At 35.4% G+C, this 27705-nt stretch overlaps 2 protein-coding genes across 3 annotated transcripts in view; both read right to left on the bottom strand.

The window, feature by feature from the left end:
- The window catches only part of LOC110105057 (exocyst complex component 5), a 45006-nt gene extending 22653 nt beyond the window's left edge, over nucleotides 1-22353 (bottom strand). The window contains exons 1-12 of the mRNA XM_020834417.2: nucleotides 22007-22353; nucleotides 21693-21932; nucleotides 21497-21571; nucleotides 20494-20595; nucleotides 20305-20355; nucleotides 20111-20216; nucleotides 11367-11486; nucleotides 11180-11271; nucleotides 3680-3848; nucleotides 3520-3596; nucleotides 3314-3412; nucleotides 3126-3216 (exon numbers count right to left, since the gene is read on the bottom strand). Coding sequence (XP_020690076.1) covers nucleotides 3126-3216; nucleotides 3314-3412; nucleotides 3520-3596; nucleotides 3680-3848; nucleotides 11180-11271; nucleotides 11367-11486; nucleotides 20111-20216; nucleotides 20305-20355; nucleotides 20494-20595; nucleotides 21497-21571; nucleotides 21693-21932; nucleotides 22007-22072 — 1288 coding nt within the window. The 5' untranslated portion in view covers nucleotides 22073-22353. The remainder of the gene's footprint in view (nucleotides 1-3125; nucleotides 3217-3313; nucleotides 3413-3519; nucleotides 3597-3679; nucleotides 3849-11179; nucleotides 11272-11366; nucleotides 11487-20110; nucleotides 20217-20304; nucleotides 20356-20493; nucleotides 20596-21496; nucleotides 21572-21692; nucleotides 21933-22006) is intronic.
- A 2271-nt stretch (nucleotides 22354-24624) lies between these two features.
- Nucleotides 24625-27705, bottom strand: part of LOC110105056 (chromatin-remodeling ATPase INO80) — a 28260-nt gene continuing 25179 nt past the window's right edge. For both annotated transcript variants that reach the window (XM_020834416.2, XM_028693523.1), the window contains exons 17-22: nucleotides 27493-27600; nucleotides 26977-27071; nucleotides 26681-26837; nucleotides 26332-26529; nucleotides 25493-25645; nucleotides 24625-25415 (exon numbers count right to left, since the gene is read on the bottom strand). In XM_020834416.2, coding sequence (XP_020690075.1) covers nucleotides 25122-25415; nucleotides 25493-25645; nucleotides 26332-26529; nucleotides 26681-26837; nucleotides 26977-27071; nucleotides 27493-27600 — 1005 coding nt within the window. In that variant the 3' untranslated portion in view covers nucleotides 24625-25121. The remainder of the gene's footprint in view (nucleotides 25416-25492; nucleotides 25646-26331; nucleotides 26530-26680; nucleotides 26838-26976; nucleotides 27072-27492; nucleotides 27601-27705) is intronic.

The following is a 27705-nucleotide window of genomic DNA, read 5'->3' as shown; positions in this document are numbered from 1 at the left end:
TTTGTTCATGCCGGCCGGATAAAAAAAACGATGATGCAAGGTCTTCGCATAATTAATTTTTCCTAGCCATATCAAAGATATGACGGCGCAAGCCTTCATATGTTCTCTTTATTTATCTCCAGGTCGACTCAAAGATACAACCAAATGCAAGTCTTCGATACTTGTTGTTTAAGCAAATAAGATATAATTTTATACATTTTAGTGTAAAAATATTGATAAAGACAATGACGGGTAGGGCTAGAGTTGCGGATGTGGTCATGTGCAAATGACATCGGATGTTGATGGCTTGGATCAAGTTGATGGACTGGGATTTGTGCAGTCGATCGGGTTGCAATCAACTAACTGGGTGACTTCAACTAGAGGGAATCGAGAAGGAGAAGAATCGAGCTGGTTGTGTACGTGAAGATCGGGCGAGAGGGAACAAGCGAGCGTCTGGGATCGAGCGGGACGAAGGCGGGTCGGGTTGGAGGCACGAGCACAAGCAGAGGAGTCGAACAGGGCTTCTTCGTCTGGGTTCCTACAGTGCGAACTAAGTCATATTCTTGTTGCATACTATTTGTGTTATAGACTGGGTTCCTGCATACTATTTGTGTTTGTTGGCAAGCTACCAAGTTCTATTCTTGCTCGCTAGCGAACTATCGAATTCCCTATAAGTTTTCTTTGTATTCAATTTCACTTGTAAAGCAACAAACATATCATGATATGTAGAATGCTCAACTTTGGTCTTATCTTGCAATTTTTGTACTTTTTTTTTTGTTCATTTTTCATTCATTAACTTTTTGGTCACTTTTATTCCTAGAAGTTCATATAAACTTTGTTATTTACAAGTTCATTTAGGAAAATTTTCAACCCATCGTCTCCCCAGTGCAGAGGGAATCTACTAGAGTATTAGGCCTTCCCAAAACACTTAAGAAACAAAAGCATAGTCAATGTCTAGGACATCATAACCCCTTCATACCCAGCACACTTAAAAAAATGTGCATGTCTTTAGCTCCCACACGAAAATGCATACAACTGGGTTTGCTCGCCCCATTAGAATAGTACATATGAGTAATTATTTGAGAGTTCTTTCGACACATTGGAAAAATGAGCATGGGCTTAAATTTTATAGAAGTTTTTGCATTTTTACCTCACATATGAGGCAATTAATGACAACATGAGGTGACAAGATTGCAACAAGGAGATCAAACATAATACAAAATTTTCCTTCTCTCTTTTCTTTTGGACCTTAGTTTTTTCACTTATTTTTTACGAAAAACTTTCCTTTTGAGAGAGAGAGAGAGTGAGAGAGAGAAAGTAGAGAAAGGTAGATAGAGAATAGAAAGTGATATAAAGGGATAATGAAAGTTTGAGATAATGTGATGAAAAAGGCAGTTTGGCTAGGTGAAGGTTGGTAGCAATTGGTCGACAACTTGAATTTGAAGAAATCGAGGAAAGGACCGCATATCAAGCGAAGGTAGATGGTGCAGCTTGTTGGTTTGGACGAAGTGAAGAATTGACGGGATGGTTGTGTGAGTTTTCCAGCAAGGTTTAGAATAAGCTACAAGGTTGGGAACTTGTCAGCAGGTTTGTTGTCGGCAATAATGATAGCTGGAGTTCAACGGAAAATAGATATTAAGCTTGTTGGATAGTTAGGTTGGCATTGGAGATCTATAGCATTTGGAGGGAAGACATTGCGGTTTTCGTGTGAGGAAGAGATGCCTTTCGTGGTTGTTAGTTGTGGTCAACAAAGAGTTGGAGATGATGGGTCACCAGTCAATGCGGGGAAGAGACAATTGGGGTCGACATTGTAGAGTAAAATGCAATGGGTTTGTCATAGTTGATAGGTTTGAACATATTCAACTCAAATATGCAAGCATTACAAACTCTTTTTCTTCTTTATACATAGTCAATCTTGTCAAAACCTTGTCCAACAAGCTCTGATTGTGGCCTTCTAACTACCCTACCGTCAAAAGAAAGGGTTTCAGGATGTCGGGTAGGAGTGAAAGAGAAGAGGCGCGAGGTGTGTGTACCTGCACAAGCAAGAGCTAACGTGCAAGAGAGAGAGAGAGAGAGAGAGAGAGAGAGAATGTTTACAATACTAATTTGCAGGCTGGGCACAAGTTAGACTATGGGGCAAGGCTAAGCAGATACGTGCATCTGAGTTAGATAGGGAGATTTGAGGGCCTCAAGTGCTATTTTGAGAGGAGAGTGATTGGGCAAAGGTAGCTTACAGGTTGTATGAATTTTGAAGAGGGAAGGAGTAGGGGTGCTTGCAGTGTGTTGTGGTGAAGCGTAGTGCAAGGAAAAAAAGGGGTTTTTGGGTTATTGTGGGCTAGGAAAGAGAGAGATTGTGCGAAGACTAGATCAAGAAAGAGAGAGGAGGGGCTGGCATGGGGTGCAAGAGGTTTTAGATTTTTTTAAATTTTAAATAATTGTTATTATATGTAAAATAAATTTATATACATATAAATGGACATTTTTTATCATAATGAAATTCTATTTAATAAATTAATAAATAACATTAAATTTAAAACTTACGCATTTATCAAATCTCATTTGCGAACTCTCACCGTTCACAGATTTTGATTTTTTACATGTAACCTCGCGTGTAGATGAACTTTCCACATTTTTCTCTCATGTGGCGACCTGGGCAATATGGGTGTCCTAGGGTATTTTCGACATTCCAGACATGACAATCAGCCCATTTCATGAAATGACCACCAGTTGAATAATTTTTAACAATGTCACATACGTTTGTTGTCGGTTTTGGTAGTACAACAATTTGGTGTCATGAGAGATATTTTCTATATATTGTTTACATTCCAGGCACGTCAACGCAGTCAAGTTTTGAAACAAATGATGGTTGGCTAATTTTAACTATGTTTGAGGTGTTTCAAAATGGAACCCCGTAACAGTGCATCTGTTATCCACCATTTTCATCGCTATTGAACTTATTGATCAAGGGATTGATACGAAGGTCAATAGAGACTAGTTAAAAACCCCTTTCCATAATGCTACAAACTCTAAATTACTTCAAACCTATCATTCCCTGGTTATTTATCATGAATGAGAAATCTATGAAATGACTGTCATGGAGCATAAAGATGGTCTCACTTCAGAAAGCAACAAAAGTTTATCTCTACCTTCAACATCTAAATCTCCACAACCAACAGCTCGTAAATCTTTAGCCAGTTCCTGTGTCTTCTCGTATGCAACTGCAAGAATTCTCAAATACTGCAAAGTGAATTCAAAATCACATATGTTACCATCAAAAGAACCCCAAGCGATGATATTACACTCGGAAATACAAATAGACAACATAATCGCTTACGATTAGCAGACCACCGTGTTCAACCGGAGGTAAGTTTACAAGGGATGGCTTTATTAATAACTTATCAAGGATGGCTGTCACACGCTGCTCCAAAACACGCTGCACACAAAGATAATATATTATTACGTGGAATGCTACATTTGTGAATTGCAAGTTTTTTTACATGAACATTCAATCTTCAGGAAAAAAAATCCCTTTTAAGTTACCTGCACAAGAATTGACATGACATCATTAGCAGAGGGGAACACAGCTTGTATAGTTGCTGACTCTTTGCGAACAGTCTCTGCAAGAAAGTTATAGCAGGCTAGGTCACATATAACTAATTACTAATCACATTTAAACTTGATTCAAAGAAACTCTTCTAACCTGTGATTTCTTTGTAAAGTGTAGAAAGGCCACGTGCAATGTTGCTTGGGCCTGCTTGCAAACCTTGATCACCAAGAACCATTTTTGTGTCTGTGTTCATGACTTCCACATCAATAAACATTGGCCGAGATGCAACATAATGTTGCATGGCACTGGTGCCCCTGTTAAACTGCAATCAGTAAAAAAAAAGGGGAGGAATTTTTAAATGGTAGTCTACCAAGAAAATTTGAACCTATTGCTAACCCACAGACTTAAGTTTTACTTCTCGCGTCATTTTTTGAGATATTTGACATTGCTGTTAAGACTTCCCATGAAGAATTTGGCACTAAATACCATGACTTTAGGAAGGTTGTTAAGTTATTTTGATTGGAATAACTGATGCTACGCCTAATTAGATAATACATAAATTAAATGGTAAAGGTCCGCAAAAAACTCTCGGTCGAACATCTCGTGGAATATATGACAAGATTCATAATCAAAATACAATTTTTTTTATATATATATATATATAGTATATAGTATATAAAGTTCCCTCCCCATGAAAAGGCCACCCACTCCAACAAAAACTCTACTTGGAATTCCACAAAATTTTATGAGAAGAATAAGTTATTTTAAGTCCATGTCAATTCGGAATACAATTCATATGTATTACATTTTAGTTTTTGTTTCCTAGTACATTTCCAGTATAAAAGCATGCCTATAATGCCAGCTCCAATATGAACCTTGTGCGTTCTCTGGTGTTCTAAGTAGTCAGTTAGCTACTACTAACTGATCATTGGACCGACGCCATGTGACTTGATCTCAAACCTCCAAATTATGAATGTCGCGCATCTTCCTCAGCTACGTCGATGGGATTTGGAATTAGGTTGTGGCTCAGTATAATAATATATTAGGAAAATTAATTTATAATAAATGATAATTTAATAAATTTAAATATAAATTATAATTTTAAATTTATAATAAGTTAAAATAAATTGTGGCTCAATTTGCACTTTGCACCAAGCACTATTGCTCAAATATGACGCAACTAGCATACACTATTTGAACTATTGCATTGCGTCAAGCCATGAGCCTTGGCACGTACCATTTTGCATTATTGACATGTATGGGATCCACTAAATAACGATTATGACCAAGACCTTCTAATCAAGTGGTTTCGCTATCAAATGACATCATTAATTTATAGTCACAAATAACGCCTAAACATTCTCTAATAGCCCCAAATCCCCTAATTGGTGAATTATATAATGCACTTAATAAGGCAAAAGGTTCTCTTTTATTTAAGATTGAATTAAAATTATCCTCTTAAACAAACATCCACATCAAGTCTATTAGATTCCTTTGGATAACACAACTTATGAATGCTGACAATGATCCTTTAGTCAAATTGGGCCGACTACCACTACTGACTAAATAGACTAGAAATCATAACAACACGGGACGAAGAGATCAACACATCTTGATCGACTTCATCTTCATTCCCCTACCATTCACTTTAAGGTAAAGGTGGTTTTTTTTAATCCTAAAACCAAAATAGTTGCTGCTATATGTTAAATTCTTAGCGCATATTAACCAAAATTAATCAAAAGTTTTCTTTTATCACTGGGACAAATAATTAACTATAAGGACGTATGCAATCTAATCACAAATCCTCATAAAATAAGAGCAAAATCACTTATTAGTGTCTTATATACAATCTAATCTGTCTTCTAAATATTTAAAACAAAATATAACTCTCTCAGAAGAGCCAAGGACGAGTTTTCAAAGCAAACATTAGTTCCTAGTTTTTGTTTTCTAATTTATTTCAAGTGTAAAAGATATGCCTATGATGATTCCTATATAAAAAGGATGTATGCTCTAATATTTTAAGAAGTTTATTAGGCCTAAATCAATACAACATGATTTCAACCTAGCATAATTAGGGCTGCAAATGAACCAAACGTTCGATAAGATGCTCGTGGCTCGACTCGATAAAAATTTGTTTATGTCTGTTTGATAAACTAAACGAACAAACTTGAACACTTTTGATAAATACTCGATCGCTAAATAAACGAGCTTGAACAGCTTGTCATTCGGTTCATTTATATTCACAAACAGTATCATTTAAAGCTCATGAACATGCTCTTTAAGAAGTTCGATTAGGATTCATATTAGACTTCATTTAAATCTATATTAGAGCTTGATTATGTCTTATTTAATTAAAAATAAGATTATACCTCATAAGTTGATTAAATATCACCTTATTTAACTCATTTTTAAAAAATATTATAAAAAATTCCATTTTTTTTATTTCCCGTCGGACCCGCTCACTTCTCTCCCCTTCATTTCCATTTTTTACTTTCCCGCCCGCCAGATCTATAAACCCAAAAAAAAATAGTGGGACATTTAGTCCCAGATCGCATGGATCAGTTTAATTTTGCTCCACAAAAGAAAAGACATGCTGAAGAACAGTTACTGTATAGTGGGCAGCGGGTGCAGATGGATTGGATGTTGGTACTTGTGATTTTAAGTATTTATTTTGTGCTAAAAGAGCCAAATGACCGGCTTGTTAAATAAGGCCCTGTACAAGTTACGAGCAGCTCGATAAGCCTAAATAATCGAGCTAAAACTCGAACACGAGCCGAGATTGAGCATGGGCTTTTTAAACGAGCCTGAGCTCGAACATCGGCTAAAAAAGCTCGATTCTTATCGAGCCGAGCTCGAACAAGGTTCTCGCAAACGAGCTTGAGCTTGAACATCTTGAAGCATGGCTCGACTCGGTTCATTTGCAGCCCTACGCATAATGAATTCCAATCAACATATGAAGTTCAAAATCATCAACATAATATGAAGAGCAAACAGCTACCCACTTTTATTCCTATTTTTCACTAGTTACTATTGCATTTTCACAATGTTCTTGCTGACCTGATGATTTCCACTATTGAAGATATATAATTTCCCTTGTTGTAACTATGTTTCCTCTTGTTGATATCACTATCACATTGTTCCGACTTCCGACTTTCTTTTCCACTATTGAAACCTACCAACTTAATGGAGGTAAAAGAAGAAAACTCAGCATATACATGAAGCGATCCACATTCAAAATTGATCTAAAAAACACTTAATTGATCACAGATAATTTTATTCATTCTATATCGATACAAATAATAAAAATAATCATAATTACATATCATTCATCCCTATTAGAGAAAATAAGTTACATAGATAAGGCCTGAATTTAAAATCAAACATAATCTAGTCTAGAAATCAAGTTAATCACATCTAAAATTCAAACATAAACTTATCCAAAGTAGATAATTCAACCTAGCAAAATAAATAAATTAAAAATAATAGGAAAATTAGCCATAATTAAATATGATTCTGCAAAGAACTAAAATTAGTTTTTTAAACTATTTCATAGCCAATTTCAACTTCTTTTAATTAGGCTAGGTAAATTTGAACTTTTCTAATCTAAAACAGTTGATTTGTACAGAATTAATTCACCTACTCAACAAAAACTCTTCCCTTCAATTGTTTAGTGGAGGCCATGGTAGAGGGAGTGGCATCTTTGGATCATTTAATGGAAGAAGCGTTCATACAATGCAGAAAACAACAACAACAAGTCGAATGGACACAAAAAGATTTTGAGGTTTATGTCATGGGTGGCTACAAACTTCATACACTCACAAGATCAATACAATACATAACAAGAGTATATTAGATGACAAAGCTGACAATAACAACACAATTTCAATCTTTGGAAGGTGTAATGAAGCAAATTATAATCATCCAAAGCAGTATACATCTGCAGATGTAATGTTAAACGAATTGAAGCAGAATCCTCAATTGAATTTGAAGGGGGCATTGTCCCTCATTGAACAACATTCTCAAGCTAAATAGGAATCTCACGTGCTGATAAATAGTTAGTTCCCTCAGGTTTAGTTCATCATTAGAAACACATAAGCATCATCAAAAAAGAGAATGGGTCAAAATGTTGTGTCGCATACAACTGAAGAAGGATGTGAAATGGGATTTTTTTATCTTTTTTTATAGGATTTGACATGGGAATCAGGCCGAAAGTCACACAAATCGAACATGCGAGATTTGTTGGACAAGATCTTCAGACTCATATCAAAATTAGAGGGGGAGGAAAAAAACTCAAAATTACTTGCCATCAATCCCTATTTTATTGAAATAGGGTTACATATATAAGGTCTGACCTATAAATAAAATCTATTCATATCTTCAAATTAAAACCTAAACTTATTTAAAGTAGATAATTCAACACAATAAAATTTAAAAAAAAAAAACTGAAAATACGACCATAATTAAATTTGGTTTAATAAAAGAGTTAGAAATTGGTTTGGTTCAACTCCTTTATGACCCAGATTGACTCAATTTGATTGGCTTATGTAAATTTAAATTTTTTGGGCTAAAATCGTTGAATCTACTGATTTAATTCGATGAAGAATAAAAAGAAAATGAAAACTTTGCACAAATAGTTTGGAGCGATCTGCGTGCTAAACTTGGATCTAAATACACTAAGTTGGTCACAAATACTGTTATTCATTCAATATAAATAATTATTATTATTATAATAATTAAAACCAATAATCAAAATCTATGTTTATAGATATAAGATTATATAAATATGCTTGAATTTTAAAAAATTTATTCATATCTTAAAATCAAAACAATCTTTATCTAAAATTCAGACATAAACTTATCCAAAGTAGATAATTCAACATAATAACAATCTTAATTAAATTAGGGGTGTCAATATTTGACACGACCCGAAAATTTCGGGTTAGGGTCAACCCGTTTTGCAAATAGGTCAGGTTCGGGTTACAGAATTTGACCTGTTTGAAAAAATGGGTCGGGTTCGGGTCAACCTGCTAACCCGAAATTGACCTGGACTAACCCATTTGCAAAAATAAAATAAAAATTCTAGCAATCTCCTACACCCATTTGCCAAATTTAAAAAAAAAAAGGTTCTTGCATTAAAAAGCTATTCATTTATGATTTGATTTCAACAATATCAAGATTACGCCTGGCAGAGGCAATATCAAGACTACGCCTGGTCCCGCTGCCTCTGGAATAGTGAATAATTAATATGAAGTTGCATGCCTACAAGCGTTTAAAAGAGTTATGTCTGCACGACGTCTGTACGCCTGCATGTACGCGGTTGAATAGTGAATATGACGTCGTCGTCGCCCTCGCCAAATGCCACCACCTCTGGACCGAACGCTGCCGCCGCCTTTGGACCGAACACTGTCTCCTCATCAAACGTCATCGCTCTCTCCAAACGCCGGCCTCGGGAAACGCTGGCCTCGGGACCAAACGCCGCTGCCCTCGCCAAACGCCGTCACCCTTGCCAACGGCCAACCTGGCCCTCGACTGCCAGGAGCCAGCGGGTCCTTGGGCACCGCCTCACCTCGCCTGCCATCGCACTCACCCATTTTTTGAATCAAACGGGTCCTCGGGTCAGGTCGGGTCAACCCGGTAACCCGAGCGGGTCGGGTCCGCGTTGAAATATCTAACCCGTTTGCAAAAAACGGGTCAGGTTCGGGTTGACCCGTTTAAACCCGGGTCAACTCAAGTTCGACTCAAACCCAACCCGTCGACCCGTTTTGACACCCCTAAATTAAATATGATTATGAAGAGAGCTAAAAATCGGTATGGCTTTGTTCCTTTACGCCCAATTCAACTACTTTTGGTTAACCTATGTAAATTTGAAGTTTTTATTGGTAAAATGATTGCTTTCTATTGCATCACAACTACTACTACAATCTCAAGTGTAGCTTTGCAACTAATTACTACCCACTATTGATGCCTCCATGTCCCGCTATTGAAGCCTTCCAATTGTTCCGCCTTCCGCCTCTATTTATGTCACTATTCATGCAATGCCCCCCTTAGCATCCTAGAGCCACTCAGATCCATATTGCCTCCTTGCAACCTCTATGTATTGTAGTAAATAATTTCCTATTTCCCAATGGTACCTAAGCAATTCAAGAATTGAAACTTATGAAAGAATTTCAATCGCTTGAATTAAAAAAGATATATTTAAACCTATTATTTTTAGTAGATTTTGACAGATCCCAATAAGTTTCTCATTTTTGGCCCTTTGTACACTAAAATAAGAATCCTAAGGAATGTTAAAATTATTGAGCATTGAATATTGAAATATAATTACAATTTCCCCCTCTTATATGTGCGTATTGGTGTGTACTCTTTAAGTGCTTCACAATTGTCAACAATTACTTTCGGAGGGAGACTCCTTATATCAAAATAGAATCGGGTTCATCCATTTGGGGTAATTTATATCCTTAAGTGATTGGTTTTGCATATGCAATCTAAATTTTGTCAAGTAAGATTTGTGCCCTTTCTTTTTTTTTTTAATCATGAACTAAGTTATTGATGGAATTTTATGTTTGTCATTATTTTCTCATTAAATTTTGCAATTTGGGTGATTGTTAAATTATATTTTGTAATGTTTGTCATCCTTATATTAAAAGCCACAAAATTCTCACTAAAACTTTTAGTAGTCTATCAATAATGAATTTTATTTGTAAATTTCATCCTAGGTGGCATTAAAAATCCTATATCCTTAACCGTTGTATATCAGTAGTCCTATTAACCTAAAACTATATGAAGCAAATAATAAATCCAAAGGCATGTATAGTCAATGTCAAACAACTGACACACTGAACTAAATGGTCAACGTTCCTTATCCATCCCTGCACATACCTAAGACACATTTTGGAGGCAAATGAGATATACCCCATTCCAGTTTAATGCAATAAATCCAGAATACACCTTGCTCTCCCTTTCACTTTTATTCTCTGCATCATCATACTCTCAAATTTTGCATCTAAGTTTTGTAATTAACATAGCTATCAGGCATGACTATTTTATCATATTAATATCCACATCTCGACACAAGTGCCATTAATTTTTATTTATAATTAGATCAAAGACCATATTCCAGCTTTATCTTGCACCACTTTTCATCAATTTGGCATATGGGGTCTCCATGTCAAGCCATGTAGAGATGTCATTCCAATCTACATTATTCGTTGGCAAAAGTCCACATAAACTTACACTGAAGATATCAATACTTGAAGTATATTTTGAGAAAAATATGGTATGAAGTAGGATGACTGAGAAGATCATAGATGTTTCTTAAAGACTACCACGCCATTGACAGCAAGATATTGTTCCATTGCTTCTAAAAATAAATTAGCAACATGCTATATTTAAAGCCAAAAGGACAATAGATACATATAAAATGTGATAAAGCATGATAGAATCAAATGTCAAATTCAACTTTCCAGATATGTTAATATTGAAGATCTTTCCCAAAAAAAAAAAACTGCACCATATTTATTTCAACAAACTGGTTATTAATATATTTAAAGCTGAGATAAAATCTGTAGGATTCGTCCATGCATCCTTCAATTATTTGTTCTATTATTTAACCTAATTTAACCCAAAATTATCATATTAAATAGAGAAGCCTACTTGGGATAGAATTTTTGCACATTCTGCCATGGTTGATAATTCTCTCCTCTGTGAAGCTGCATCAAACCGTGACAACAACCTATTCTCCAATTCTGCAGAAAACAAATTTACAAAAAAAGTCCTTAAGAAAACTCAGGATAAAAACTAACTGCAACAAACTGATAGGAAGCAACTCAGACGTACAGACCATTACAATAGTCCTGAAGATTTGCAACAGCTACTTCTAAACCTCTGCTTGCATTTGTAGCTCCTACAGTAGATGGCACATTAATACCATGCCTACCAACATCGTCTTCAGCAAATGATCCTATACATAATCAAGTCAATTTAGCCTCTCAGAGAAGGGTCAATACAAAGAAGTATTTCCTTCAAGTAAACCTCAAAATGTATGAAATAAAAATTGTTTTATCCCAATATCAAAGAAAAACATGTCAAATTAGCAACATTAAAATAAACAGATAGTCTACTTAAAAAAGCAATGTCAACGCACATTGCAGTCCTTGATGGTGGATGCAAGAGATTCTCCGACTCGTGCTGATATAAAGTAGTTGATTATAGTGGTAACAATCAAAATATGACTAAGCAGCTCGACCCAAGCATCTCAGTGGCATTGCTGCATTTTTTGCAGCCTTGAAGTCAGGTTGCAATGTTGCATCATTGCAGCCACAAGTGTGGATCGCTCCACTTTAGCATTGAAAAACCAAGGAGGTGACACTGCCATCACTTTCAACAATAAGTCATTCTCAATTTGTCTAATTTTCCCCTCTTATTCTAACTAATTAACAATTAATTAATTTAATAGTGATAGCTATCGGACAACTAGACTGAAATTTAGTTAAAAATTAAATTTTTGTAAACTTACTAGTTCATAAATGACTAAGTTAGGGACCATTTGGTTGTTTATAGGTGAAAAATGCAATGTAAAAAGTGAACAAATCTACTAGATTCTACGTCTGGTTGGATGCATATAGAAAGCAGCATAGATTTTAATCTCCTCAAACCCCTCAATGTAATGATGAAGTTTTCACATACAAAATCAGGGGACATAAAGTCATTATTTTGTAAACATGTTTTATATCTACAACCAACCAAATAAGCCCATGTATTGGGTTGATTTAACTTCAATAATTATCAGAATTTGGCTTTTAAATGAATAACTCCAAATTAAGGATTTCTCCCCAAATAATTAACTAAGATTTGCTGGCACTGAATTTATGAATACGGGAAGAAAGACAAAACTGGGATACAGTTCCAGAATTTTTATGCATTTGGGAAAATTTTAATAAATTCATGGACTCCCATCTGGAAAAGTATATGTGCAAATGCATGGATAACTAGGGCCTTTTTATATTGTTTGGACCGGTTCTAAAGTGGTAGCAATTAATTGGATCTCAAAGGAAATTTGGAGTCAAGCACTATATCTCAAAGCTAGGGCGAGTTCATCTTGAGCGATATTGATAATTCCAATTCATGACCAGCTCAAGTTCATCTAAAAATCAAAATTAACTCCAGTCAAATTAAAATCACTAAATTTTGAGTCAAATTGATTCCACCACATGTTTTCACTAACACAACAGGAGGCAGGAGTGGCAACTGATGTAATGACAGGTATAACTTCTATTATAAGGCAACTAGAAAGGTTTTATTTGACTATGGGAAAAACTTCATTGGTTTCTTAATAAAAATCTAATTTATCATTTATATCATTCGATTCATGTATAGTCACTTAGTGTTTTAAATGACCCGAAACCGAATTTTCCGAGTCGAGGTTCGGGTAGGGTTTTCGGGTTGGATCATAAATTGACATTCCTAGGAGTCACCATGACTCGTCTCTTTCAAAATCTGACTTCCCAAAAAATATTGAGGAGAAGTTATTCTAACCTCTACATATCTAATTAATAAAATACAATCAAAAATGATTGATTTCCATGAACTATCTACTGAAATTTTTTTAACAAATAATTTTTAATGAAAACTTTCTCTAAATATTTTTAATTGTCATATGTTCATATACACAAACAACGTTGGGTAAGTATGATTCTTGAGCACTTTAGCGTGTCATTTTTAGATTCACATTCATTTAAGGATGGTATCAATTGTATCATCTAACTACAACAATCTTTCACTGAAAAATATCATTTTTGATGAAAAACAAAGTTTATTTATTCGAACTTTTCAAGGGAGAACCAAATAGAAGATAAGTTTGATGAACTTAATATATTCTCTCTTTACATCTTAGCTACAAAAATGCAAGAATAATATTACTGCTATCACTAAATCTCTTAAACTCTATACAGGGAGGACAAAGCCTACCCTAAGTCTATGGCAAGCCAAAGATTTAGTACTGTTGTCAGTTAATTCTCATAACAATGACCAAACATTTATCTCATATTCTCATATTTACCGCAAAATCCACCCACATTTTTCAAAAATTTTCTTTTGCACATAAAGCGTTCCTTATAAACATTAGCTTAGATGCCATAAAATTCTACAAATTCTATTTGAGGCATTATAAAATAAGAATTAGAAGTATTTCATGACAGAGGAGATGATTGTTTTGAAATAAAATCAAACTTGGAGATTGTTGTGCTATCAAAACTCAAAAGTGAAAAAACACATACGATGCAAATGTGTTTTCTTGTTAAATATAAAGCAGATGAAAGTTTGGAACAGCAAAAAGCAAGGCTAATTGTAAAATGATATACTCAATTTGATGAGGACATCTTCAGCATTTTCGACACGTGTACGATCAGGAGACGCCGGAGATCGACGACCACGATCATGAGTTTTATTTTGAGTCATTTTATGTAGTAGTTTCTTTTAATTTCAGTTTTTTTCCGCTTTTGCCATTATGGGTATTTGGTCGCTATTGTAGCCCAAGGAATATTTTAGTCTTTTATTTTCTTTGTCATTTGGAGGCCTATATATGGCCCTTTTCTTATGTAATAGTTAGTTTTTGAATGGCCCTTTTCTTATGTAATAGTTAGTTTTTGATGAAATGAAAATTTTATTTTTGAGTTCTCTTTGTGAGTTCACCCTCCTCGATCTCTTAGTGAGTTCGTAGGAGAACTAGATCTCTTTGTGAGTTCTAGGTTTTTCTTGTCTTTCATTTTTTCTTTAGTTCTCTTGAGCACTTCGTGTTGTGGAGATTTGGATTGAAGCTTTTCGTGGGAAATTGCGTTTTCACTCGCCGAATCCCTAGAAATTTTCCCTCTCTTCTTTCCTTTGCTCTTGCCGCCGCCCCCTCCCTGGATTGCCCAAGCCGCCGGCCTGCAGCCCCAATCCGCCGGCCAGCAGTCACCGGCCAGCCCAACCCGCTGGCCAGCAGCTGCCGGCCAGCCCACCAGCCCGCCGGCTCTCTTCCCCCCTTCCTGCCGCCACCTCTTGCCCCTCCTTTGGATTTCAAAATTGAAATTCAAATAGTTATGAGCCATTAATTGTTTCCTAAATTGCTTCCCTAAATCATGCCCTCAATTTAATTGGATTTTAAATTTCGAATTTGAAATTCGAAATCAATCTAATTGAATGTCTTTAATTTAGGAATCTCTTCCCAAATAAAAACCAAAGTTTTAATTTCAGATTTTATTAAAATCTTGAAATTAAGACTAGTGGTCCCCACCTACTCAAAACCTCAACGCCACCTCACCTCCTACATGGCCGGCCCCTTAATGGCCACCTCTCTCTCTCCTAATCACCTTACTAGCTCCACAAATTCAGCCCAAATCTTCTCCCCATTGCTGCCCCTCTCTCCCTCATTGGATTAATTTGAAATTCAAATTAAATCCCTCTCCTAAACCACTAAAATTTGAATTTTATTTCAAATTTCCTGCATTTTCCTCTTAGCCCCCACCATAGCCGCCTCCCCCCCCTCTTCTCCTCTTTTGCTTCAACAAGTGGTCGGCTCAAGGGATCAAGAAGAGAGTTCTCCACATCCATAGACGGCCGATCCCGACATCAACCACGACTTCGTCTTTGATGATCAAGGAAGAAAGGATAAGACGTTGGATGCTCTCTAGTCATCCCATGGACTACCCGCCATCGGCTCCCACTCCAACGGACTACACTTTGTGCGCCATTTGTCTCCTAGTGACATCGCTCGGTTGCTCTCAATCTTCCTCGATTAAAAGTGCCACCAACAAGAGAGTGAGTGAGAGACCCAAGGTGAAAAGTTATATTTGTTAATTGTGGATTATTGTTGCTCTCCATAACATTACTATCTAATTCTATGTTGTCAATTTGATATTGTCCCATTAATCTAGTTGTAACCGCATGCCTTACTTAATTTCGACTGATAATTCCGAGAACTTAATTTGGGTAAGCTTTAATTCTATAACTAGCAAAGCTTTAACAATCTTATATTAAAATTCCCAAGCAGTTTTTGTTTCCATGCATTACGTTTCACATCACAATTCTATAAAGTAGACTACCAAAAAGCATTTGCTCCTATTGCTAAAATGAATAAATTTTGCGTCATAATTTTTCTAGTTCCTAACCTTGGATGGTTTATGCAATAATATGATGTGGAAAATACTTTTTTACGTGGGAATGCTGAAAAAGAAGTTTGTACAGATTGTCTACTAATATTCAACATCTCTTTCATAGAAAATAAGATAAGCAGATTGAAAATTACACCATATTATCTTAAAAAAAACCCAAAGAATAAGATTTGACAGATTTATAAAGGTAGGTGTGGAAAACTGCTGATCAACACAGCCGCTAAGCATTGTATGATCTTGTCCCAACATAAGTATCCAGCAGGAGCTCTGACTGTAGCAACTTGTGGAGGAATAAGAAGTACAGAAGAACTATAGGTCACTAAGCATAGAAGAATTTTATCATTTGGAACAAACCCATCTATAACTTATTGAACTGGAACTGTATGAGTGATAAACATCCAATTGTTTTGAAAATTATGATCTATAATTTACAATAAAAATGACCGCATAACATAACACTACAACAAATATAAGTATGTGACTGCAAACTTAAGGTGGATGGCTATGTAAATTTTAAGAAAAAGACTTGTTGCATGCTGATTACTGGTTTCTATACTTGAACAAAAGTAAATAAATAGTAAGCATGGCTGAGAGCCTCGGACTCTTTCTTGAGAATGGTATGGAATATTAAAAGAATATTTGACCTCTAATATGACCTTCAAGTTTCATGACCCAAAGAACTTTACAACAACAAAAACATCAAGCCTTTATCCCACTATGTGGGGTCGGCTAGATGAATCTTTTTTCTCCATTGTGTCCTGTTAAGAGTCAAATTTTCATTTAAATCTAATAAAGAAAAGTCTTTTCTAATATTTTCCAACCAAGTATTTTTAGGTCTACCTCTACCTTTCTTAACAAAAGCCAAATCTAATACATCAACTTTCCTAACTGGGTCATCAGAAGGCCGCCATTTTATGTGACCAAACCATCTAAGGCGACTCTCTCTAATCTTATCTTCCACTGGAGCTACTCCAACCTTTTCACGTATATGCTCATTTTGTATCATGTCTCAAAGAGTAAAACCACTCATCCACTTGAGCATCCTCATCTCTGCAATATTTAACTTAATATTATGTTTCTGTTTTAATGGTCAACATTCTGCACTATAAAACATTGCAGGACTTACCACCATCTTATAGAATTTTCCCTTAAATTTGAGGAGGACTTTTCTATCACACCACAAGCTTGATGCATTCCTCCACTTCAACCATCCAACTTGAATTCTACTAATAATATCTCATCTATTTCACCATCACTCTAAACATTAGACCCAAGATATCTAAAACGTGTATTCTTATTAACGATTTGATCGCCCAAAGTCACAATCCCCCTACTAGATCTATTATTACTAAAATTACACTCCATATATTCAATTTTAGATCTACTCAAACCAAAGCCTTTAGACTCTAATGTTGGCCTTCATAAATCAAGTTTACCTTCAAGTCCCTCTCTAGTCTTATCAACAAAAAGCATACAACAGGATACAACCTCTTGCAAATGTCTAGTGAGAACATCCATGACTAAAGCAAAAAAGATAGGGGCTTAAGGTTGATCCTTGATGTAATCCAATTGAAATAGGAAAATACTTGGTCAAATCATCTTGTGTTTGTACACAAGTAACATCTCATGCATACATATCCTTGATGACTTGAATATAAACATTATTAACCCCGTTCTTTCTAAAATTCTCCATAGCACTTCTTTTGGAACTTTATCATATGTTTTCCCTAAATCAATAAATAACATATGTAGATCCTATTTATTCTCTCTATACAAAAGATGTGCTTAGAGTATCAAAGAGAAAAGCTCATAATAGTAAAAATAATTTGCGGTGGAGTCAAAATGTGCAAGAAAAGATAAAAACTAATAAGATTTATTATAAAATTTTATTTAAATGTAAAAATTCTGATAATTGGGAAAGATATAAGGAGGCTCATACAGAGTCTAAGAAAGTAATATGCGATGCAAAGATTTTAGCTTTTAATGAATTATCTAATAGATTAGAAACTAAGGAGGGTGAAATATATATGTATAAATTAGTCAAACAAAGATATAAGAGTAATAAGAATTTAGTTCAAGTGAAGTGTATTAAGGATGAAAATCAAAAAATATTTTTATTAGAAGAGGATATTCAATAAAGACGGATAAGATATTTTGCTAAAGTTTTCAATAAAGATTGTGAGTGCAATTTATTTTAGTGACCTTAGCATCCTAAATGAAAATAAAGATTTTTATTTTTACATGTGTATTAGTAAAACCCTATGATGCACCGACACTTCTCCTCAAAGAGGCGTGCAGTGTCCGACGCCGTGTCCGACACGACACTCCTCCGACACGTGTCGGACACGCCGAAAATGTGTCCGATTAAAAAAATATTAAAAATAAATTGGACACGCGTGTCCGACATGCACGCGTATCTTAAATATTTTATAATTTTTTAAAAATATAATTTCTTATATTTGGCGAGATTTAAACTAAATTTCTTATTTCATATCCATAACACCAAATCAACGTCTGCATTTAATACCCATTCATCGAATATTTTCATTTTCATTTCTCTTTGGCAGTGAAGGTATTTTTATCTCCTCTCTTTTTGCACAATTACAAATCTTTCTCTTATTGAATCAGAGTTGAAAGTAGTGATATTCAATGATGATGATATTGAAGGCCAAAAACAAACCTCTAAAGCTAATCATAAAAGTTGAAGCTTGAATGCTTGTTGTTGTAGTAAGTGATTATTTGCTTATATTTTTGTGGTTGTACTAGATATTTTGTACTAAATCTTTTATATTATAAGATAGACAAGTTATCATGTCATTCATTTATTATTGTTTGTCATTTTTAATATGATATTACATTAATATATATACATTATATAAAAAAATGTATTGTCATGTCCGCGCCGTACCCGTGTCCTATATTTTAAAAGAAAGCCGTGTTCCGTGTCCGTGTCGTGTCGTGTCCGTGTCGCCGTGTCCATGTCCGTGCATCATAGGTAAAACCGAAGTTAGAGAGGCTTTAAAGAAAATCAAGTGTGGAAAAGCTGTTGGACCTTATTATTGATGAAATAAAAATACAAATATAACACAAACTAATATTGCAAACTAAAAATAACTTTATTTCCCAAAACATTGACAAACATAAAATAATATAACCATGTTATTTTTAAATTAAAAACACAACTCAATGACACCCTACAACTTAAAATAAAAACAACTTATCAAAGATTTTAGAAGAAAGATATAAGAGAAATGAAAACCATGGAGAGAAGAATAGATAGAAGACTGAGATGAAATAGAAGAAGTGAGGTAGAGGAAGATGGCTCGCAAGCTAAATAACCCGCAAATTATAGTGTCCAAATATTATCACCATTCAACATCCAAAACTCCAGCAACAAATCAACCCTATTAATAGGGGAAAAAAAAAGGTCCAAATGCCCACATAAATGTGCCACCCCAAGCAGCCAATAGAAGCCAATTCTTGAGAAGATCAAACATTACTCTAGGAAACAGCAAGGAGGGAAGGGGAACGGCCAACAGCAGGAAACCAAGCCCAAGGAAAACCAAAACAACATGGGAAACCAGTAGCAGGTATTCCTAGCATAGGAGAAACCGAAATCTGCCTGGAGAACTCCAATAGCTATCCGAAATTTTCTTGAAAAACCAACATCCAGCAAATGGAATCTAAATATTGCCTAGGGAACACACTACAATCAGCCATCATGGAAAGATATGGGCCAAGCCCATCAAGAAAAAAACAACCCAAATATTAAATACTCATATAGCCAACTTGGAAGCAAGGAAACATAAAGAAAATTTTAAAAAAAATCTAGCTTCGCCCGCATCAATTATATTCCATTAGAGATCTAAAAATGCATAAGAGATGAAGGAATTTCTTGGCTTACAGAACTTTTTAATATTATTTTGAAAACTAAAAAGATGTCAAATGAGTGGAGAATGTGTGTTGATTCCTACTTTTAAGAATAAAGGTGATGCACAAGATTGTGCAACTTATAGAGGAATTAAGTTAATGTGTCATACTTTAAAACTATGGGAGAGAGTTATGAAGCATAGGTTGTGGCGTGATACTAATGTTTCTCAAAATCAATTTGGATTCATGGCAGGTAGGTCTACTATGGAATGAACTTAACCATAAATGGAATTTAATAAATGTTGAATTGGGTTTTTCGGGACAGTTGAAGATCTTAAACTATTTCAAAATAGCATTGTTCAAGACAAGTGAATAAAAGGATGATTTGATAGATACAACCCAACAGTTTGTGAGTACTGGGAGTTTTAGATATAAAAGATTACAACAAAATTAATCGATCTATTATAGATGCTGCAGAATTGTTGTTTTCAAAACAGCTTAAGGGTCCTGAGAGTATTACAAAATAAATAAGCTAGTCCTGAAAAAAGTAAAACAGGGAACTAACGTAATTTTTGAGCAACTGAAGCTGCCTCAGCAACACGACTATCATCAGAAAACAGAGGTGAAAGTTCCATCAGGTCACCAGGGCTGCTATTGAACTCCATCAGATACTGCAAGATTATGTAAAGCATAGGATGACTATTTAAAAAGAAAATATAGATAAAAACTAAAAGCATCCAGAAGAGATCAATCAGTCACCTTTATGAGATCAATCGTTTGACTGGCTGTTTCACGCTGGGAATCTGCAGTCTGAAAATTAAGAAATCTAAACTTTTGCGTTTCTTAACAAGTGGTAGCGATCGGAAGTTGTACTAATGAATCATGGAAAAGAAACCATGAAACAATAACAATGGCTTTATAAAACCAAATTTGATAGAGCCAATTTACCTGGAGATGGTCTCCAATTTTTGCAGCAGTCTGCCCAACACTAGAAATTCTAGAATCCAATCTAGCAAAGCTATCAAACAAACCATCGACGCCTTTTTCTAGCTGTGTAAGAAACAAACGAAAACAACTCAACTTACGAAGCAAACCTAATATTGCATTTGATAGATCTATGGCACAGAATAAAACCCATAAATGCATGTGCTCAAAATTTACAAGAATGGAAATCTATTTGTATATCATGCCAGACTCAACCATGCACAAATAAAAGCAAAAAATATTAACCGAGAATGAAAAGGAATCATGCTTCATCATTGCATACTCATCTTTCTATCAAAATGAGCAGTTTACTGCTTCAAATACACGACTTTCTTAGTCTTAGATTAGAGAAGCACTAAACTTACTGAGCATACAGAAATAATTTGCATCTTCCACTGGAAAATGGGATCTTTTTACCATATACTTGCACTTGCAAAACAGGTAATCTTTTCAGAATTTTGACATGTGAAGTTGTGAACAGAAATAGAAACATAATCAAATGCAACATATGGATTATTTATGGTATACTCAAACGTGGGAGGGCACCAAAGGCTAATAATAAACATGCATAATAAGCTCACTTGCAGCATCTGCTGTTGTAACAACAGCTTGTCATGGCATGAGCCATGAACTCGAATGAATAACAAAGATGCATATTTCAAAAAGAGATGCCTGAGATCTTGGATCGATTGGATCAACAGGCCTTGTTTTTTCCTTATATTAGCACATAACACTTCTGTGATATAAAAAGCAATGTATACGTACGAAAGCAACAAACTAGCAGTATGTGGAGACTAAAAAGGAGCATAATAAGAGGCTCAAAAAAGCACATAATCAGAGATCAGCTGCCTAAACACTATAGTGAAAGCGGTAAAATGCTGAAATTCACTTAAAGAGCAGAGAGTCAAAGTATGCAGTTTTCTTTTCATCTAATTATTTGAGAAGCCAAAACAAAAACAAAGCTGACCTCTGAGAGAGTCTTCCGGTGCTTGGAATCTTGGATGGCCACCTCCTGCTTCAAATTCTGAAGCCTGCCATCAATCTTCAAGATAAAGGAGATGCAGGCAAGCATAAGCAAATGCTAGATGACCAGTAAATTTTCACAAATCATAAAAGTAAAGATCAATCAATATTGTACGAAATTTCCAGTTCTTGCTGGGTACCTGTCGTTTAAGATCGACAAGCTCCTTGAAAGAATCCCTAAACAAAGCACGAAGTGCGTCAACTTCCGGAAAAAGAGGTTCTTGATCCAATTTCACGGTGTCGGACGGCACCCTCATGTGGCCATTGGGCAGGCCATCATGCCCGGTTGCGCCGTCAATTAAATCCGCGTCCTCGTCTTGGAAAGACGGTAGCAGCTCATTCACCAAGTTTCCAAACAATGCATCGAATGAGAAATCACCCTGAACAGACAAAAATACGGAAATCAACCAGAACCAGGAATTGACGGCAAAAAACAATCGCAAATAGAAATTACCTTAAAATCCTCAATAGTAAGAATGTGAGGAAGGGATGTAGTAGAGCCGGCCCTCGAAGTAACCATGACTGATTAATGCAGAGCTGAAATTTCCTCCCAAAGTTCTTTTACAGATCAGATGCCCTTCGTGGACTAACCCCTTCAACTGTTAGCGAGAATCAGTTGGAACTGACTAGGGTTTTAGACCAGGATCTCTCGTGGAGAGCGGTAGACGAAGAAATGGCTGCGAGAGATGAAAGCGACGAGATGGAGCGCTGCCGCAGCTGTGCAGAACCCTCGATCGGGTGCAGGCGACGCGTTTGGCTGTTCTGGATTAACTAACCAAAAGTCGATGTCCAACCATGTCGTACAGCTGTCTCGTTTAAAAAAAACTAGTGGGTTTGGCTTCATTGGAACATAAGACAATGACATTAGAATTTTATTTTAGATGACAATTAATTTATGTGATAAAAATATTACATTTTTTTGGAAAAATAATTTATAATTTTGAAATAATGAATAATAAATTATAAATATATAATATGAATATATTCAAGCAAAAATTATCATATTTGAAGCAGGAATGATTTTATTGCATTGAATATTGACCAACACAGTTCAACTTGTTCAATAGAATAAGAGATAAAAAAAAACTAGTGGGCTTGGCTTCATTGGAACATAAGACAATGACATTAGAATTTTATTTTAGATGACAATTAATTTATGTGATAAAAATATTACATTTTTTTGGAAAAATAATTTATAATTTTGAAATAATGAATAATAAATTATAAATATATAATATGAATATATTCAAGCAAAAATTATCATATTTGAAGCAGGAATGATTTTATTGCATTGAATATTGACCAACACAGTTCAACTTGTTCAATAGAATAAGAGATAGAATTATCTGTTAATTTTGATATATCATCAAAAATTCATCTTAATTAGACATGAATCTTCAGACAAAATTGAGTTGAAAGTTTTTAAAATTAAATTTGAGATCATCCAAACTCCGATTTCAACAAACTTATGGTCGATTGAACTTCTTGAAAAGATGAACCCAACGACAGCAAAATCAATAAAATCTGAGCTCAAATAAGCCCAAATCAAGGGTCCAAAGTATATTTGGAGGATTCAACGCATAAATTGGAATATCATACAAATTATGACCGCCAGTCCGCCAACCACCATCAGACTTCTGCTTGTTTGTCAACCACCTCTAGAGTTCTTCTTGACCATTGCTGAACTTTTACCCAATCACAGGAATTTGCTGGACTCCTACCCGGCCATCGATCATCATCAATTATGACCTCTCCGACCAACATTGTCAACTACAATCCTTTTGACCACCGTCGCCCACTTACTACAGTCTTTCCTACCACCACTGCCCAACAAAGGCCATCCTGACCTCCGTCGCCCGACTACGGTCCTTCCGATCACTACCATCCGATTATTGTCCTTTCGACCTACATCGCTTGCCGACTATGATCCTACCACCCAAACGAACATATCAACACTGATTTTTCTAACTCCCAACATATAATGCATTATGTATGATGTATATTTGTTACATCGAGCCAAGACCTTCCTTCTTGGGAAGGGCCTCATTTGTAATCAATTGCAAACATTAGTGGATTCATTCAAACTAGGCTAGGCCCCGTAGTTTTTCTCTTATTCAGGGGGTTTCCAGTTAAAAATTACGGTGTCTCTTGTGATTGATGCAACCATCTTTTCTTCATATTTGTGTGCTGGATTTTTGTATAAAGCTTGGACGTTAAACTTTATCTTTCTCTACAGCTGCAAATATTCTAGGACGCAACAAATGTGAAGTGGAAGCTTTGAACTAAGGCTTCATATAATTTTCTTACTATTTTTTAAAGCAGTTGTTTAGCACACAAAAAATTTAAAGTTGTGAAAAAATAGTGGTAAAAATTATCCCAAATCAAATAAGGCTTCATTTGAGATAATTTTCTTATTACTTTTTAAAACAGCTTTCTAATATAAATTTTTTTAAAAGCAACAAAAAATTATTCCAAACAAAACCTATATTTGATTAGATTGAAGTGCTTATAATGGCTAATAATCACAACAAATAGATAAATAACCTCACAAAAGTACTTACAACAGCCAATCCCTCAATTGACATGAATGAACTCCAGTTACTCCTATGATTGAATTTCAGTTTAATTTACTCTCTTTTTTTCCTTTCTTTTGCTTTTCCATTATACAGTTCTTATATGTTTTCAAACAGTTTTATTAGAAACACATACTAGAAAAAAAAAAAAAAAGAATACCAACAGTTCTTCATTACAAAATGACTTAGCAAATCAGAATCACCATCAAGCTAAAATTACTCACTAATATAACTAATCTAATTGAAAAATTAGAGTAAATATAGCATAATTATACATAATAAAACTATACATAATAGGAAATATATGTTTTTTTTCTACATACTTTGTTAGTAAGGACTTGCTGCTGTAATACTGTCGTGGATATAGAGCTACAATTGCGCATAGAAAAATTAAGAGTTTTTGTTGGCATTATTTGTTTGGCTTTTTTTCAAACACTAATCATTAGTTCTCCCCATAGGAAAAAAAAATAAGGGCAACTTCTCGTTCAAGCAATCAAACTGAGTATAATGAAAAGCTGTGGATAGAAGAATACTAATAACTTGTTCAGGTATTAGTGTAGACCATAACGCACGCACAAGTAAAGAATTACAGATAAATAATTACACCATATAGAAAGTTCTTTTCATTTTTCCCAACAAGTAAAGTGCAGCGTGCACTCTACTTTAAGTCAAAAAAAAAAAAAGAAAGATCCGTTAGACTCAGCTGTACAACAACGACTCTCAAAGTGTAGACAAAATTTTAAATATACAACGCAACATCTTCCAGATACCCACAAAATGCCAACAGGGAAAGCGCACATCTCTGCAGGATTCCATTGATTTTAAGCACTCTGTACATCAATTTTCAATGCAGCTGGTGATGCCAAATCTGAAGAAACTCAGCTGAAATCAAAGAATTCCTCGCGAGCACAACTTTATTCATCTGTGCTCATGGCTTCGAGGCCTGGTTCTCTCAGTCGTTTCGGAAATCATCTAAAATGCTCATTTTTTATGTTATCAATAGTGTTCTATTGTGTTGCCAGATTGTAATCCCATGGCTTCCTGAGCTATGGCTTCATCAATGGCGCGAGTGTGGTCAGAAGAGTTCACAGTGACTGATCCTGAGGCAGAAGAAGGTGATGGCTCAAGGTTTCTGTTGACATTTTTCTTTGCTCTCTTTGGTCTGGATGGCTTCTCCTCCAAAGCCAGGGGATTGGCTTCATCTGCCTCCATAGGTGAATTTGCAAGGGTGGAAGACTCCTGAGGATTCTGAGATTTTGCAGAGTTTTTCTTATCAGAACCTCGTTTCCTCTGTTGAAAAAATAAGGGGTTTAGAGAAAATAAAGACAGGTTGACGTTTTGTTGCTAAACAAAAAAAGGGTAGATACCTTTTTGTTACTGGATTTTCCACTCTGCTGCTGAGCAGATTCATCTTCTGCAACTCGCAATTCAGCTTTTTCAAGTTCTTCCAAAGATACCAATCCATCAGCATCCACTCGTATTCCTTTGTTTCCTCTCTTCTTTTTCTGCCGATCCTTAATCTGCGAAAATACTAATAAGAAACAGCAACTTTCACTTGAATCCAGCGGTTCTGATTAGAAACATAGCATGGTTCAGTTCTAATGGTATAGGCCAATTTCCAGAAGAGAGGAACCAGCATCAGCAAGAGTCATCAATTGAGTTAAGGGTCCAATTGGATGCAATTATTCCATGTGGAATCCGGATGGTAAAGAACCGTCCGGATGTGACTATACACAGTGTGCACACTGAGTATAATTTTGCACACAGTTCGGTTTTTTTTTACACTGTGTACACTCACATCCAGACGGTTCTTTACCGTCCAGACTCCGCACGGAATAATTTCTCCCAATTGGAACAGTTTTTATATGATTTTATCTTTTAGCAGCTGTTATACAACTATTTGACTATAATTTTCTTAATACTTTTTCACAAATGTTTCATGGTGAGAAAGAGGTTTTACAACCAGACCCATTAATGTGATAGTTGCAATAAAATAGCTATAATACCTACTGCGGTCAGTGCACTGACATGCAACTGAAATTACCACAAACGGACCCTAAAGTCAATAGTGTCAAAAGCTATTTCCTTGAATGATCAGTTACAGCATGGTCAATGTTCTGTAGATTCCTTTCTCGTTTTCCTGATATGAATAGGCAACTAAATGTACTAGTAATCAATACTCAAGAGGAGAATGAAGACAATCAACCTGTGGTGGTATTTCTCTGAGTTTCTGCTCCAACTGGGAATCATCAAGTAACAAGGAAACTACATCTTCAGGCTTCAATAGATCACCTTGAACATGGCCACCTGTCATGACCAACTGCTGTACAGTGTTCTTCTGGCTTGCTCTTTGCAAAATCTTTTCTTCAACGGTCTCTTTGCAAATCAACCGGTACACGGTTACCTTAAATAAAGAGGAAAGACATGAATGATTCAAAAGAAAAAGAAGCACACATAACAGCTAATATTCTACATAAACTGTTATCACACCATTCTATTAATTAATCCACAGCAGAAAATGGCAGGTGACCAAGTTCAATTTTGTATTTGCTTACCTCCTTAGTTTGACCTAAACGATGCGCCCTATCCATCGCTTGTAGATCTAAAGTTGGGTTCCAATCGCTTTCATAAAAAATGACGGTATCAGCAGCGGTCAGATTTATTCCCAACCCTCCAGCTCTTGTACTCAGCAAGAAAACAAAAATGTCATTCCTGCAACATGCAACAAAATTGTCAAATTGCAAAAAGTTCAGGGAATATATTAACTAATAATTTGAATAAGGGGCAAAAACATGCTAAGCATTGTCAAAAGAACATTAAAGAAGTGCAATTCAGACAAGGATTTGCAGACCTGCGTTGGAAGTCTCTGACCATGTCACGACGGTCCATGATGGTGGATGATCCATCAAGTCTAAAATACTTGTACTTTCTGTAATTCATATAATCCTACAGCACAATTAACAAGCCCTTAGACCATGTGATCAACTAAATCAATCATGAAAAAATTAGAGTGGAAGGATTCTAGGAACAGTTTTTATTGAAGCTTTTGAAGAGGTAATAATACCTAAACTAGAATATAGAAGCATGGGAGTCATGAGAGTAACAAGGTGAATCATCTTGCATATTGGAAATGGATTTATACTAAGCTAGAATATAGAATCATAAGAGCCATGGGAGTGATAAGGTAGTAGTATGACATGGATGACTCTTGCGTAATGCAATCCTAATCCATCAACCATCTTCAGCACACAGGCATACAAACATTACTCTAACATGAAAATGTTTTACATTTTCAAATTTGAAGACCGTTGAGTATTGTATTCTAGAAGGTAACAAAGTAGCAACAAGCACAAAAGAATGGAAATACCTCGAGAATATTCAACATTTTTGTCATCTGAGCGAATAGAAGCACGCGATGATTTTCAGCACGAAGGCGCTTCAGTAGTATATCCAATGTTTGAAGTTTACCAGAATCCTATGATAAAAAGAATTTTAGTTAACTGAGTTAAAAATCTTCATCTTCTCTGGAACAGAAGTATAATATTATGTTAATACACCACAGCGACATGCTACTCCACAT

This window comes from Dendrobium catenatum, unplaced genomic scaffold (genome assembly GCF_001605985.2).
Source record: "Dendrobium catenatum unplaced genomic scaffold, ASM160598v2 fragScaff_scaffold_313, whole genome shotgun sequence".
In the NCBI taxonomy this organism is placed as follows: domain Eukaryota; kingdom Viridiplantae; phylum Streptophyta; class Magnoliopsida; order Asparagales; family Orchidaceae; genus Dendrobium; species Dendrobium catenatum.
Note: the sequence above shows the minus strand (reverse complement) of the source record. Positions and strands in the feature narration are given on the sequence as shown.